At 30.3% G+C, this 13,925-nt stretch overlaps 1 protein-coding gene across 2 annotated transcripts; it reads left to right on the top strand.

Moving 5' to 3' along the window:
- Positions 1-8,353: 8,353 nt before the first annotated feature.
- LOC9301568 lies at positions 8,354-12,556 on the top strand. 2 transcript variants are annotated; one of them, XM_021022749.1, is made up of 5 exons: positions 8,354-8,899; positions 9,259-9,308; positions 9,395-11,029; positions 11,113-11,209; positions 11,713-12,556. In XM_021022749.1, exons 1-5 carry the CDS (start codon positions 8,782-8,784, stop codon positions 12,315-12,317), a joined length of 2,505 nt encoding a protein of 834 aa, XP_020878408.1. In that variant the 5' UTR covers positions 8,354-8,781; the 3' UTR covers positions 12,318-12,556. The 2 variants fall into 2 exon arrangements, with proteins under 2 accessions (XP_020878408.1, XP_020878400.1); XM_021022741.1 differs by having other exon boundaries at positions 11,110-11,209.
- Positions 12,557-13,925: the final 1,369 nt, after the last annotated feature.

Genomic DNA, 13,925 nt, shown 5'->3' with positions numbered 1-13,925 from the left:
AGGAGGAGTCTTACGTGATGGTGCCGGAAACTGGAAAGGTGGATTTGCGTTGAATATAGGGATATGTTCAGCACCTTTAGCAGAGTTGTGGGGAGTTTACTACGGGCTGTATATTGCGTGGGAGAGAGGAATCACGCGGTTGGAGCTCGAAGTAGATTCAGAGATAGTGGTGGGTTTTCTAAGGTCAGGGATTAGTGATGCTCATCCACTGTCATTCCTAGTACGTTTGTGCTACGGCTTTATTTCAAGGGACTGGATAGTCCGGATTTCTCACGTGTATAGAGAAGCTAACCGTCTTGCGGATGGGTTAGCTAACTATGCGTTCACGCTTCCTTTAGGTTTTCATTCTTTTGATGTTAGTCCTGATGTTATTCGTTTAATTTTGTTGGAGGATATTAGTGGGTCTTCGCACCCACGAAGTGTTCGTTTGTAAGATTTTAATTTAGTTGAATAAAAATGTGGGAGGCATGCCTCCCTCAGCTTACCAAAAAAAAAAAATATTGTGTGTGTTTTTTAGTAGAACGAATCGTGTAGTATACTTATAAATATTCACAATAACGAATTGTAGAGAAAATGTAAAATTGTTTATAAATATACCCATCGTATTAATTATGATTTACAAAATAGAATTTTGTGTTTTAAAATTCTAAAATTAGACGATTCATGGGAATTAAAGCAGTCAAAATAGGTCAAAAACCGCGGATCGAGCCCACATCATCTCACTATGGGGCAGATTTGGGAAAATATATTAAACCCGCAAATAAGCGGGCCACATGGATTAATTCGAAGTGGGTCATAGGTTTAATCGGTTTTCATCCGCGGGTTGGCGGATCAGCCCGCATATTAGTATTTTTTGATAAAATTATAATTTATTCAACATGTGGTAATTTAAACAAACTTTTAATAGTATTTTTATTTATTTATTTATTTTAGTAGTATTTTAAATTTTGGTTACTTTAAAATTATTTTAACAAAATCCATGGACAATCCCGCAAATCCGCATACATTCGCGGGACGGGTTTGTATTTCATATATCTTTCAATTAATGATAATTGGCTAAAATGAGCGAAATTAATGACAAAAACGTTGATTGTTATGGAATTAGTCCCAAAAATATATGAACAAATTTATTATACGTAATTAATGTATAATATTGTTCGGAATATGCTTTTATTTTTAGTTACCATAAGTATAATCAGATTATATTTGATTTCTATAAATATTTGATGTTATTTTGATTTTTCATTATTAATTCGAAATTATATTCCAAAAAAATTTCAAAGATCCGATTTCAGAAATTGGGTCAATTTTCTGATTTTAACCCGACCCATTTTCATTTGTACTTCTCTTTTAATAGTATAGAGATTATAATTGTTTTATTAATTATGAAATCAAGACATATAAATTTTGAAGTAACATGTGTTGTTTGCCCAAAGATTTGAATCCTTCTATTTTTATCTTTCAAATCTATTGAAATCCATTTAAAACATAATTTGGATTTTGAAATCCAAAACCAAATGATTAAACGAATAACAGAGGATTTTAACTAGTATTTATAAATCATAGAACCAATAACACATGATTTTAATTAAGATTTTAAATTTAGTGTTTGAATAGTAATAAATAACTTTTGTTTGGATTTCCAAATCCTTATAAATCCATGAAATATAAAATATAAATAAATTAAAATTGAACATAAAAATTTTAAACTAAAATTAAAATATTTTTATAATTCTTTAAGTCACCACTTACAAAAAAACCCCTAAAATTTAATATAATCTTTTAATTTTAAATATTTTAATTATATTTTCATAGAAAAAAATAAGTAGTATTTTGATATGTTTATAAAAGTATAAAATAAAATAAAATTGAACGTAAAAATTTTAAACTAAAAGAATCGAAGATATTAATAATATATTGATGTGATACTCAACAGTTATTTTACCGATAGACCTAGAAATTTTAGGTAAGGTTCTCAAATAAAATTAAACCAAAAATATTAATATTGAATTAGAGATTTTCTAAGAATTGATATTTGAAGCATACATGGATAAAGAGAGAATTGAAGTCGTATATACTTTTAAAATTGGTCAAAGAGTACATAAAATTTTTTATTTTTTGATAAAGGGTAAAAGCCTTGTTCAAAAAATCGCTAGGAGTTAGTCGGGCGCTCGAGCTGGGCCTAGCACCTAGACGGAAAATCGGATATTAATCGGAGATTAATCGGGGATTAGTTTTATGTATTATTTTATTTTATTTAATGTTAAAATTAAATAAATATATGTTTTATGCATTAATGTGTTTAATGTAATGTTAAAAATAAATATATTATGCTATGTATATAAATATTCAAATAATTGTCAACAAAAAATTAATTTTGACAAAATTGATCTTGAGGAAACTCTTTTTTTGTGTGTCTAATACAAAATAGTCAATTAGTATGTAAATGTAGTATTTAAATTAATATTTATTATCCAGATTTTATAGATTAGGAAATGATCCAACGTTGATATCTTTAGTAATAAATAATAGAATTAATTACAAACACCAAAAAGAAGGAAATAAAAGAGAAATGGGAAATTGGGAATTGGTTACTAAGAGCAAACGCAATGGCGTAATTGAGACATGGGTGTAAGTTATAAACAATTGAGAAATATTGCAAAAGTTACCTTTTCAACAAAAACCGGGTGTAGACTTACACTCAAGTGTGAGGCATTATAAAAATAGAAAAAAAATGTATTCTCTCTATCTCTCTCTATCTCTCTCTCTCTTTTCTCTCTTTCTCTTTTAATTATAATAAAAAACAATTACTTACACCCACAATTACACATGCTCCACTGCGTTTGCTCTAAAAAGAACGAAATAAAACATTCGTTAACATCAAAAGTCCCACATCGGTTAGGCAAGAGAAAGAGAACTGAAAACTTTGCTTATAAATATTGCACTCTCCACCCATCTTGCATTACCTGAGGCCCAATTAATAATTGGGGCCCAACAAATAAAAGTTTTACAAGTTAGAACTTTATTTATTTGGTTATTAATCCGATTTTCAACGCCGAGAGTAGAGGCCTGGGCAAAATAACTGGAATCAAATACCTGAACCGAAAAATTCGAAAAAATATCCGAATAGATCCAAACCGATTTTTAAAAATACCTGAATGGATCCTACACCTCCTACCCGAAAAAAACCCGAACCGAACCCGAACCGAATCCAATACACGTGGGTACCCGAATACAAATATACACCTAAAAATATTAGTTATATTTATACTTATAATATCCGAAATACCTAAAATTACAATCATAAATCCGAATATACTAGGTATTTTTGAGTAATTCGGATACATTTGGATATATTGGTTAAAAAGTAACTAATGATGTAGTTTTATTTTGGGTAATTTTAGTATTTTAAGATATTTTTGGTTATATTTGGGCAAAGAGTAACCAATGTATTTTTGAGAAATCGGTTATTTCGGTTAGATTTGGGTATATACGAGTAAAAAACCCGAACCCGACCCGAACCCAAAAATATTTCGGGTATTTTTGGTTATTTTCGGGTATTTTGCTTTTTTTTTTATATTAAAATATCCGAACCGAACCGAATTTTTAGAATACCCGAATGGGTCTCGACCCCCTACCCGAATAGACCCGATACCCGAAAAAAAAGAACCGAACCCGAAAGGGTACCCGAATGCCCAGGCCTAGAGAGTAGTTAGGCGGTCGAAAAATCGGTCAACGATTAATTAGTCCGATTATGACATAATCGCGGCGGTTGTGTCCCGAGGAGCGCCTAGGCGGCCGACTAGGCGGCTAGGCGCACGCGTTTTTGAACAGGGGGTAAAAGTGTAAATGCTTTCTAAAGAATTTTGTGACGACAACTTTTGTTTTTGTAAGCATTTTCGTTTTATTTGGTTGCATTCTTTGTTTTCCTTTCAAACAGATATCGTGAGAGATGAGATTTGTGATTTAGATAAATGGAACGATGATAATGGTTTTGGAGTATAAATTGCAGAACAAAAATGAAAATATTAACATAAAGTGGCTTGATGATGAGTATTCGGGACTGATTTGGATGGCAATATCTATTTTTATCATGGGATGGTGATTTTATACCACCAAAAACTTATGAACTGATGATAAACTATACTCCAATTGAAGCATAAATTTTGGATCAGGATGTCGAAGTTGACGTAAAAAATCTTACACCACTTAGTCATTTTAGTTCAGACAAAATTGTACTTGGAGACTGATTTAGCTATATTGGTATTGGAAATCAACTTGTATTTCACTAGATACATTGTCAATGATACGTTAATTAGGAACCATTGCAAATGCATACATTGTATTTGCGGATAAGAAACGCTTAAGTCCTTTAGTGCCTCATATATGGAGTTCGCACATATGTTTTTGATTGCGATTGACTTCCCGGAAACGTGTGTTGTAGTGAAGATTCTAGATTATCTCGATTTCATCGAAAACCTAAAAATAGTCTTATCAGTCGACAAACGTAAACGGAATCTTAGTAGAGAGATAATAAACCAATCTCTATCGATCTCAATCAATTACTCTTTTAGTGATGTAGCCTTGGGCTTTTATGATAAAGACATATAAGTTATGGGATTTATGATATACTAGATCAAGACCCGCACGTTCGTGCAGGGTAAATTTTATAAAACTGCAAATCTTAAAAGTTTTAAATTGAATAATTGTAAAAAATTATATGAAATGTGAAGTTTTGATTGATGTAAAGTAGTGTTACCGAAAAAAATTTACTTCATGTGTTTTATTGATAGTTTGATTTAAATGGACAAAATTATGGTTAGTGAAGAATTGTGTGTAAATATTTAAAAGAATTATGTGTTAACCATGGGAAAACACATGAAATTTTTCATAATTGTTGTAATAATAAATTTCTAAATCAATCTTTAAACTAATTATATTATTATATGGTCTCACACTATCTTTTTTTTTTTTTTATGTAGTGGGCAACATTTTATGGGCTACTAATAAACCATTATTAGCCTAATATATATTTACTGATTTTTTGACATTATTATCTATACTATTAAATTGGACTGTGGTTTTCGGAAATATCTAACATTACCTTGCCAAATTAAATAAGTTAACATATAGACAATTTCAAATTTTATTCCTTCCATCTATACTAATCAGAATTTCTTAGTATATTTTTTTAAGGAAATAGATTAAAATCTAAAATATATAATGATATTAAATTGATTTTTTTTTGTTTCCGGAAATATCTCAAAATATATAACGATATTAAATAATTTTACATATATACAATTTTAAAATTGATAGTTAGATTTTTATGGAAACTATTTTAAAAGATTTCCATAAATATTGGCTAGTTATGAATTTGTTGTCATTAGTCGCAATATGGAGCCGTTCACCAAGACATGGGAGATTATTGGAAGCGTAGTTCGTTCGTTGAGGAACAAAATTTCTTCATCGTGGTTCAAAGCCGATGAAGAAGATAAAGAGGCAAAATGTATATAGTTTGATCAAAGATTCATTAAGTGAAGTGTTCGTACAAACTTATTTTTTAATTCTCGACAAAGTTATATCTAAATTCGATTTTTTACTGTCGTTTTGCGATATTTTGAAAAATACATTTTTATGATATCAATAGTAAAAAAAAAACTAGTTAAGAAGGTTTACAAATAGTTAGGTCTCCCACTTTGATATCAAACAATCCCCCATGTAGCCATTTTTTTAAGGATGATATCAAGTACAGGGTGTCTGATATATTCTTTTATGTGTCTGATCCAGCTTATTTTTCTTTTCTATAATCTTTTATATTTATGTACATAAATATTCTTTTACAAAATCAACAAATTTGACATTCCAACAAATAAAAAAACATATAAAACTTTATTAACGTTATATATATATATATATATATATATATATATTAATCGATGTAACAAATGGAAGATATTTAATGAGATTTACGTAATATTTAATAATATTAAATATTTATATAGAAAATATACATTTATTGTTTAAGATTCCTTTAAGATATATCAATGCTACCAATTAAAATAAATTTTATGCTACCAATTGAAAGTATAGTTTTATTTTGAAGAAATATTTTATTGTAGACAAAATCAAAAAGAAATTCTCTGTTAACTAGACCATCACCCGTACTGTAGTACTAGTTAAATTTTATTTATTACAATATATATATATATTATATATTTTAGAATAAAGTTGTGATATATTATATTAGTAATTGAAAACATATAATTAGATTTTTTTCAGTCCCTATATATAATATTAGAATGAATATATTTTCTTTTTTTAATTATACTCAATTATGGATATATTTTCTTAAGATATGAAAACGGAAAATAAAATTATTTTAATAAATTAATATGGTCTGAACAATGAGTTAATTTATATTAACAACCACAAAATGAGATTGCATATAATTCAGTTAGATCCAAAATCAAAATATTATAAATGAATCGCTTCTAAAACGTAGATTATTTTTAATTAATTAAGAAAGTTAGCTATTATTTTGAATTAATTTAGGAAATTCTTTTTTCAATTTCTAATTCTTTGGTTGTTGAAATAGAGATTTGTTTGAGGTAACTACGGAATTTACCAATTATTCGCGTAATCGAATAGGTTATGAACATACATTTAGTATATAATATACCAAATTCAACCCGTGCATGGAGTCTATATTTTTATTTTAGAATCCTAATGAAAATATTGCGTGCACAATCTATTATTCGTTATTTCCAAAATTGCTTTCACAATCAAATTTTCAAATATTTTTTTGTGTCAAACTTATTTAATGTATCTGATCATATAATCTAAACATGCCGTCGATTATAAGGATCATAATTTTATATCATATAATATATTACATTTAACCCTCCGCCTACTATAACTATTTTAAATATATATTTTTAGAAAATCAAATTAAAGTATTTATAATTTTTCTTATCTTTTTAATCTATTAAATATTTATGCTATTCATTAAAATATTAAATTAAACTATTTTTAAATGTTCTAAATTAAAATATTTAAAAACATTTCTTGTAGAATATAAAATTATGAATTTCAAAAAATAATTATAGGAAATTAAATAGAAATATTCAAACAGTTATAAGGATCATAACTCATTTGTTAATATAATATATTATATTTAACCCACTGCCTATTATAAATATTTGTTTAAAAAAATCAAAGTAATTATTGATGATATTCTTTAAATATTGATGATATTCTTGAAAAATATCAAGTAAAACTAATTTTATATGTTGCAAATTAAAATATTTAAAAATCTTATTGTAATATATAAAATAATACATTTCAAAAAATAAATGTATGAAATTGAATATAAATATTCAAATTCTGACCCGTTACTCAGTCCAAATTTTTGTTGAACTTATTTTTGGTTAAAAGAAATATATTACTCAAATGTGAATTTTTGATCCGTTAAATTTTTTTCTTCATAGATTTAACAATTGATATTCATTTTTAAAAATTCAAATCTTGGCATATGCAGAAAAAATTTACTTTTTTTTTGTTATATGGATGATTTGATGATTTATTTGTTTCATAAAAATAGAATCATATAAAGATGAGAGGAGAAGTATAATGATTGATAACAAATTAATATGGTAAGTTAGATATCAAATCTAATCTGTTCATTTTGATTGGTCATTCTTTTTTTTAAGTTAATAATATATTTTCGTTTTTAATAATTAAATTAATTAAATTTCATAAATTAGTATTTGACTTGTTTATCCTTAATAAGCTAAATTAATTTACTCTTTATATTTTTATCTCTAATGGCATTCTAATGTAATAACTCACAAAGGGAAAGATTATTAAAAGGTAATTATAAACTGTACTCCCCAAATAGTATTTTTGTGAGTCTCCCTATTTTTTAATACGTAGAAGATGATCGACTTGATTTGTTTTATATGTTTGAATCCCCCTTGATCGTTAGGGTATGTGAAGTTTTCTACTCGGATAAGGACAGTGCCGGGTAGATATCATGGATACATGTATGAATATGAACAATTCAAAAGTTTTTATTTATGAGACTCACCTGGTTTTGTAAGAAAACTACTATTATCTATATTATATTTCATTATTGTTTTTAATTCTTGATATTAAAGAAAACAAATTAAGCAATCTGATATTATATAAGCAAATAATTTTACATTCATATTTTGCATGAAAGTAAATTTTAACAAAAAAATTATTCATTAATAATGTTTTTTTTTTTAATCAAAGGTGATTTTTATGGATGCTCTATAGTACTTTGGGTCGGACAAACAATGCACAATTCATTTGAAATTTTCAATATTGTGTATGCATAAAATATTGTATTCATATAATAAATTCAAAGGCTACCAGACGCAAGAGAGAGTGAGAAGAGGCTTGAAAGTTAAGTCCAAAGAAAACCCTTCGTCATTGCTTAACTTGCAATCGAAGTCAAGAAACGAAAAATTACTCAGAAGGGCCTAACGTTCACGTCAATCATCCAAACACACACATCAAAAAAATTTAGAGTCTTCCATTGTTATCAATTAGATTTTTGCTATCACTACTAGAATTTTCTCACCAAACACTGAAAGAACCATTTTAACCAACGATTAAGTCAAGAAAACAACTCAAACCAACACACAAAAATCAAAAAAAGTATTGAGTCTTTAGAAATAACGTCCCTAAAGCAAATGTGCAGAGACTTCTCTTGTTTCTTCAAATTTCTGGACTCAAGAGTGAAAATAAGAGAGAATGAGTTCGTATGGCGAGAAGAGAATGATGAAAAGGTCAGATTTTGCGCAGAAGTTGTTGGATGATCTTCGGGTGAGGAAAGAACAGCTTTCAGGCTCTCAGAACTCTCTACAAAAAGGTAAGAATGAACCTGAAAAGAGAGAGCATGTAGCTAGCTAGATTGTGAAATCTTTTTCGATATCGCACAGCGTTTTCTCTGTTAGATCTAGTAGAAGTAGCCAAAAAAGCTAAAATGCTCCCACCCAAATATTAAGGAATCACAAGATTATGAACTATTAAATGTAAAACCTTTTCATGTATTAACTAAGAAGTTCCGGGCTTAGGCCGATAATTTCCTCGGGTCAGGGACCACAACAGGTTAATTTAGTCCCTTCCTGTCTATATTCCAACAAAGGTTTTAAAGGATCAAGCTTTTGTATTGAAACTAGCTACGTAAAAAAGTTTCTCTAATGTCACTTTTGGATATTTTTGTTGCAGATAAATATGCATATTCGAACAGAGGATTTAAGGGATCCAGAGCAAAATCTGTAAGCTGTGAAGCATATTTCTAACTTTCAAAATCAAATGAGTGTAACCATTATGTTATTAAAATCAAATACTTGTTCTGTTGCAGACAACATTTCAAGATCTCACTAGCGGTGGCATAGAATTTTCAAATCAGATAGTTCCTTATGGAAAAGGCCAAAGCATAGAGAAACTCGACTTGTCGAAAGCATTAGCATTTGCACTTGAAAATGCTGGAAAAGCTACAAGATCAGATCCTTCAGGGAATGCATCAATCATTAGATTCCTTCATGATGTAGGAAAGAGATCTTTGGGAGAAAGAAGAAGCAGTCAATTTGTAGTGAAACAACAACAAGCTTCTTCAAGCAGTCCCATGATTCATGTTCATATCAAAGAGATTTCAAAGGGGGCTCAAAAACTAAATCAGATCATTAAAGCATGTAGCAACGGCCTCAGTTTTCGTAAAGGAAGGTACTTGATACAATGCGGGGAACAACTAATGGAAGGCGCCATTGAGTTGGAACAGTCTCTTCGTTTGCTTGTAGACATACAACAAGCTTCTGAGTATACAACCAACAAACAGAGGAAAAACAGAATCAAGCTGCTTGAAGAAGATGATGAGGAGGAAGAGGATGCTCATAACCAAAATTACCAAAAGATCAAACAAGTCGCAAAGGCGGATATCGAGATGAGACTATTGGCGCTTAACTATCAAGAGGATAAAAACATCAAACATAGAAAGCAAACTAGTAGTTGCGAAGATACCGAAGAGAAATCAGTGAAACCTCAGAAAGGAAGGATTCCAAGTGTTGTGGCCAAGTTGATGGGACTAGGAGAGTTTCCAGAAGATGAAAAAGAGACCAACAACAAAAATGATGCAGAGAATCTCACAAGGCCTAGAGTAATGCAAGTAAGTGAAAATCTTGTTGAATTGAAGGCACAAAGGAAGTCAACATCATTGGATTTAGTAATCCATAAGGAGACTCAAACCGCGAATGAGATAAACTACAAAGCCAAGTCTCAACAGAAAGATAGAGAGAAGAATGATTCAAACAGTAGAAAAAGAAGCAAAGTTTCATACAAGAAAGATGGAGAAATGACGACGAAAAATGTTATCAAAAGGAATCAATCTCCAACAGAAAATAAACATAAGGTTGTCGCGAGGAGTCAACAAAAGCCAATACATAAACTTAGTTTTGAGAAAAAACTTATTCTCCATCACTCTAAGGGAGGTGAGGATGAAAAGAGCAATAAGAAAGAGAAGTTGCATCGAGAAAGACAGCACGAAAATGGCGTAACGAAAAATCATTCACCAAAAACTTTGAGTTCTGTGGATATACAAACGAAGGTACCACTCACAGACAAAGCTAAAGCTATGAAGAAAATTTTTACTCATGTTGAAGTAGCACAAAAGGGAAAAGAAGGAGAGGTTCATAAAGTCAAGATCCGCGAGAAGAAAAACCAATACATCTATAATCCAAATGAAGGATTGTGCAAAGTAATGAAGCGAGTGGAGATAACAAAAGCAGATGGAAAACATGATCAAATGTTACTCAGAAGCTATAATGACAGTAATAAGATGAAAGCAGAAGCAGAGACATGCATCAAAAGTTCTCAAGTTTCAGGTGTTGATGAGGTTCAATCATCAAACAAAAATGTGGTAGAGCATAAGAAAGAGATCAAAGATGACTCGATTCTGCTCAATGCCGCAGAGAGAGTCCCATGCCAAGCTCCATCAGGAAATGTAAGCTTATTATTATTATTAACTTCACATATATATCATTCGTACATATTTACCTCTAAAATTGATTTCTGAATAATCAGCAGCATCATGGGCTTATGTTCACGGATGGGATAGATCAACAAGCTCCAATATCAAAGTCTGACGGATATTCAGTTAGATTATCCAAGACAGTATATGAAGGTAAGAAGCAAAGAATGCACTTTCAGTTTGTCTTGTTATAAATCTCATTGCACCTTTAAAATCACTAAGAACCAAGTGTCGTTAGCTCAACTAGTAAAGACCCTAGGCGAAGCTTAGAGGTCGCCAGTTCGAGTGACGCTTGGGACGAAACTAATATTACGATACATGTTGTGGTTTCGGGTCTGGGGACTACGGGCCTTGGCCCAGAACCTCCTGGTATTCAAAAAAAAAAAAATCACTAAGAATCAAGTATTGATATTAGAGCCAAAACACTCACTGATATCAAAACATGTAGCCAAATATATCAAAACATATCCAAATTTACGTTTTTATAACCAAGAGACCCCAAACCGAAGTCGGGTATTGTTGCCAAAAGTGCTTGAAATCGTAATGTCAAAACATATTCAAGGCTTTATGTTTTGCTAATGATAGAACCACAAATGCAACAAGTAACAAATTTTGTTTAGCCAAAAAGGAACTAAAATAAGTTTCAATTATTTCAGGAACAAAAGGAGAGGTAGAAGCTAGTTTACCCTTGTTGGAGAAGCCACAAGAACACCAAAAACGAGAAACTACAGAGACATTATCTGAAAATGAAACAAACCTCAAGAGGATATTTGTGAAAAGCCAACTATTTCTAGACACAGCAAAGGCACTTTTCAAACTCAACATTCCTCAAAATGTATTTCATGACGCCACCGGTGGGAGCAACTACTTACAAGAAGACAAGAATCTAATCCTCGAGTGTGCCTTCGAGCTAATGAAACGAAAAAGAAGATTTCAAGAGTTAAGTGTCCATCCTTTCGTGAAGGTACCCATCAGTTCCTCTAGAGTAAACTCATTGGACCATCTTATTAGACAAATAAGCAAAGAGTTAGAGAAGCTGAGAGCCTACGGTAGGGACTGCCACATTGGATCACATGTTGAAGACTACGTGTTGGAAAGAGATGTTCACCATAAAGACCCAAACTTGAACTCAATGTGGGATATGGGCTGGAACGATTCGATGGTCGCCTTCATCGAGAAAGATGATGTTATGAGGGATATAGAGAGGGAAGTCTTCAGTGGACTCTTGGAGGAGATAACAAGAGATCTTATATGCATATAGCCGAAACTCTCTTTTTTTCCGAGTCAAAAGTGAGCTCTCATTTTAGGTGATTATTATCTTCATACATTAATTCACTCGTTAATGTTTTGTCTGAATATGGTTTTCTTTTTTATTGTGCACCTTGTGTGAGCAATGATTTGGTATGGAAGAGTGAGAGTCTTTTGTGTATTATCAATCCAATTGATGTAACAAAATCGTAGATTCGTAGATATATAATCGTGCATATACAAATTCCATAACATCCCCTTTCATGCGTGGTTAATAAATTTCAAACAAAAAAAAAAACATTTATTCTTAGCTTTTTATATACGTTTTTTTATTCTTAGTTTTCTAATTATGATTTGAAAAATTCTTTATTTTGATTCACTTAGAGATCCTTCGAACTTTTCATCCCAAAAGAAGTAAAGTAACTTGGGATTCTAATAACATATATGTGGGTTTCACGAATTAAACCTATGAACCAGTCTAATCCAGTTTAGCAGTAACTATTGTATTTTTCTTAAGGAATTCTATTTTACAACCTTTTAAGATTTTTAATTGTCTTGGTCACTTGGAAGCACAAAAGATGTTTAACTTGTGTTGGAGTTGTGGAATTCTCTTTCCAAAAAACTCGTAAGAATAGTTGACTAGCCTCTCACTTTGACAAATCAACGACTGGATATTCGGTGCTAATTAATCTAAAAGACTTCCTTAATTTTCTTGAGATTTTCAATTGTTTTCTTAACTTTTGGTTATTGGTTCAACCCTCATATCTAAAACTTGAATTGATTCACCTCCCACCAAAAACAAATAACAACATGCAAATATAACATACTACTTTAGATCATATGATTTAAAATACAAAACTTAAATTATCTATTGCCATTTAGTTTTAAAGCCAAGTATTCTTTTGAGACGAAATTGAAATAACCATTTTTCTGCTAGATCATATATGTGTTTGTATGATGAGAAAGTGTAACGAGTTGGCATGTGCATAAAGTAAAGAGACACAAAGATTTATTAACGGGTTCGGTGAACAACCTACACCTCAAGACTCATTCACTAAAGAAGGCGATATTATGATGAATTTTCCTTAGTTTTGGTGACAATTTAACAAAATTTGATGAAAATGGGATGACAATTCGACGAAATCCAGTGAAGATATGGTGATAATTTGAAGAAATTTGGTGAAAACTCGACGAAACCTGGTGAAAATCCATCGAAAATACGAAATTTATGATTTCAATGATATTTCAGTGTCCAATTACGATGCAATATTCTGTTCAACGGTTTGAGATACAGTTGTTGTAATAATGTTTGTAACTTGCATATGAGTATACAAATGTTAATAACACTCTATATACGTGTTTAAATGTATACAAATGTTAATAACGCTCGATATATGTGTTTACATGTTTACAAATGTTAATAATATTTAATGTACATGCTTAGATGTATACAAATGTTAATAATGCTATATATATATATATATATATATATTTACATATATACATATATCTAATAACTTAACACTAATTATTTTTAACGCTTTATATATGTGTTTACATGCATATTTTTTTGCAATACAACTGCATGCCTATTCATTGGGTGTCTATTCCATTAGGTTAG

The sequence above is a fragment of the Arabidopsis lyrata genome (genome assembly GCF_000004255.2).
Source record: "Arabidopsis lyrata subsp. lyrata unplaced genomic scaffold ARALYscaffold_8, whole genome shotgun sequence".
In the NCBI taxonomy this organism is placed as follows: Eukaryota; Viridiplantae; Streptophyta; class Magnoliopsida; order Brassicales; family Brassicaceae; genus Arabidopsis; species Arabidopsis lyrata.
Note: the sequence above shows the minus strand (reverse complement) of the source record. Positions and strands in the feature narration are given on the sequence as shown.

Bases quoted from the DNA above. Each gene is read 5' to 3' on its own strand.
- LOC9301568 (XM_021022741.1), top strand. From the start codon at position 8,782: ATGAGTTCGTATGGCGAGAAGAGAATGATGAAAAGGTCAGATTTTGCG. The intron at 9,309-9,394 runs GTAAGCTGTGAA...GTTCTGTTGCAG, and splicing joins AGGGATCCAGAGCAAAATCT to ACAACATTTCAAGATCTCAC. The intron at 11,210-11,712 runs GTAAGAAGCAAA...CAATTATTTCAG, and splicing joins ATCCAAGACAGTATATGAAG to GAACAAAAGGAGAGGTAGAA.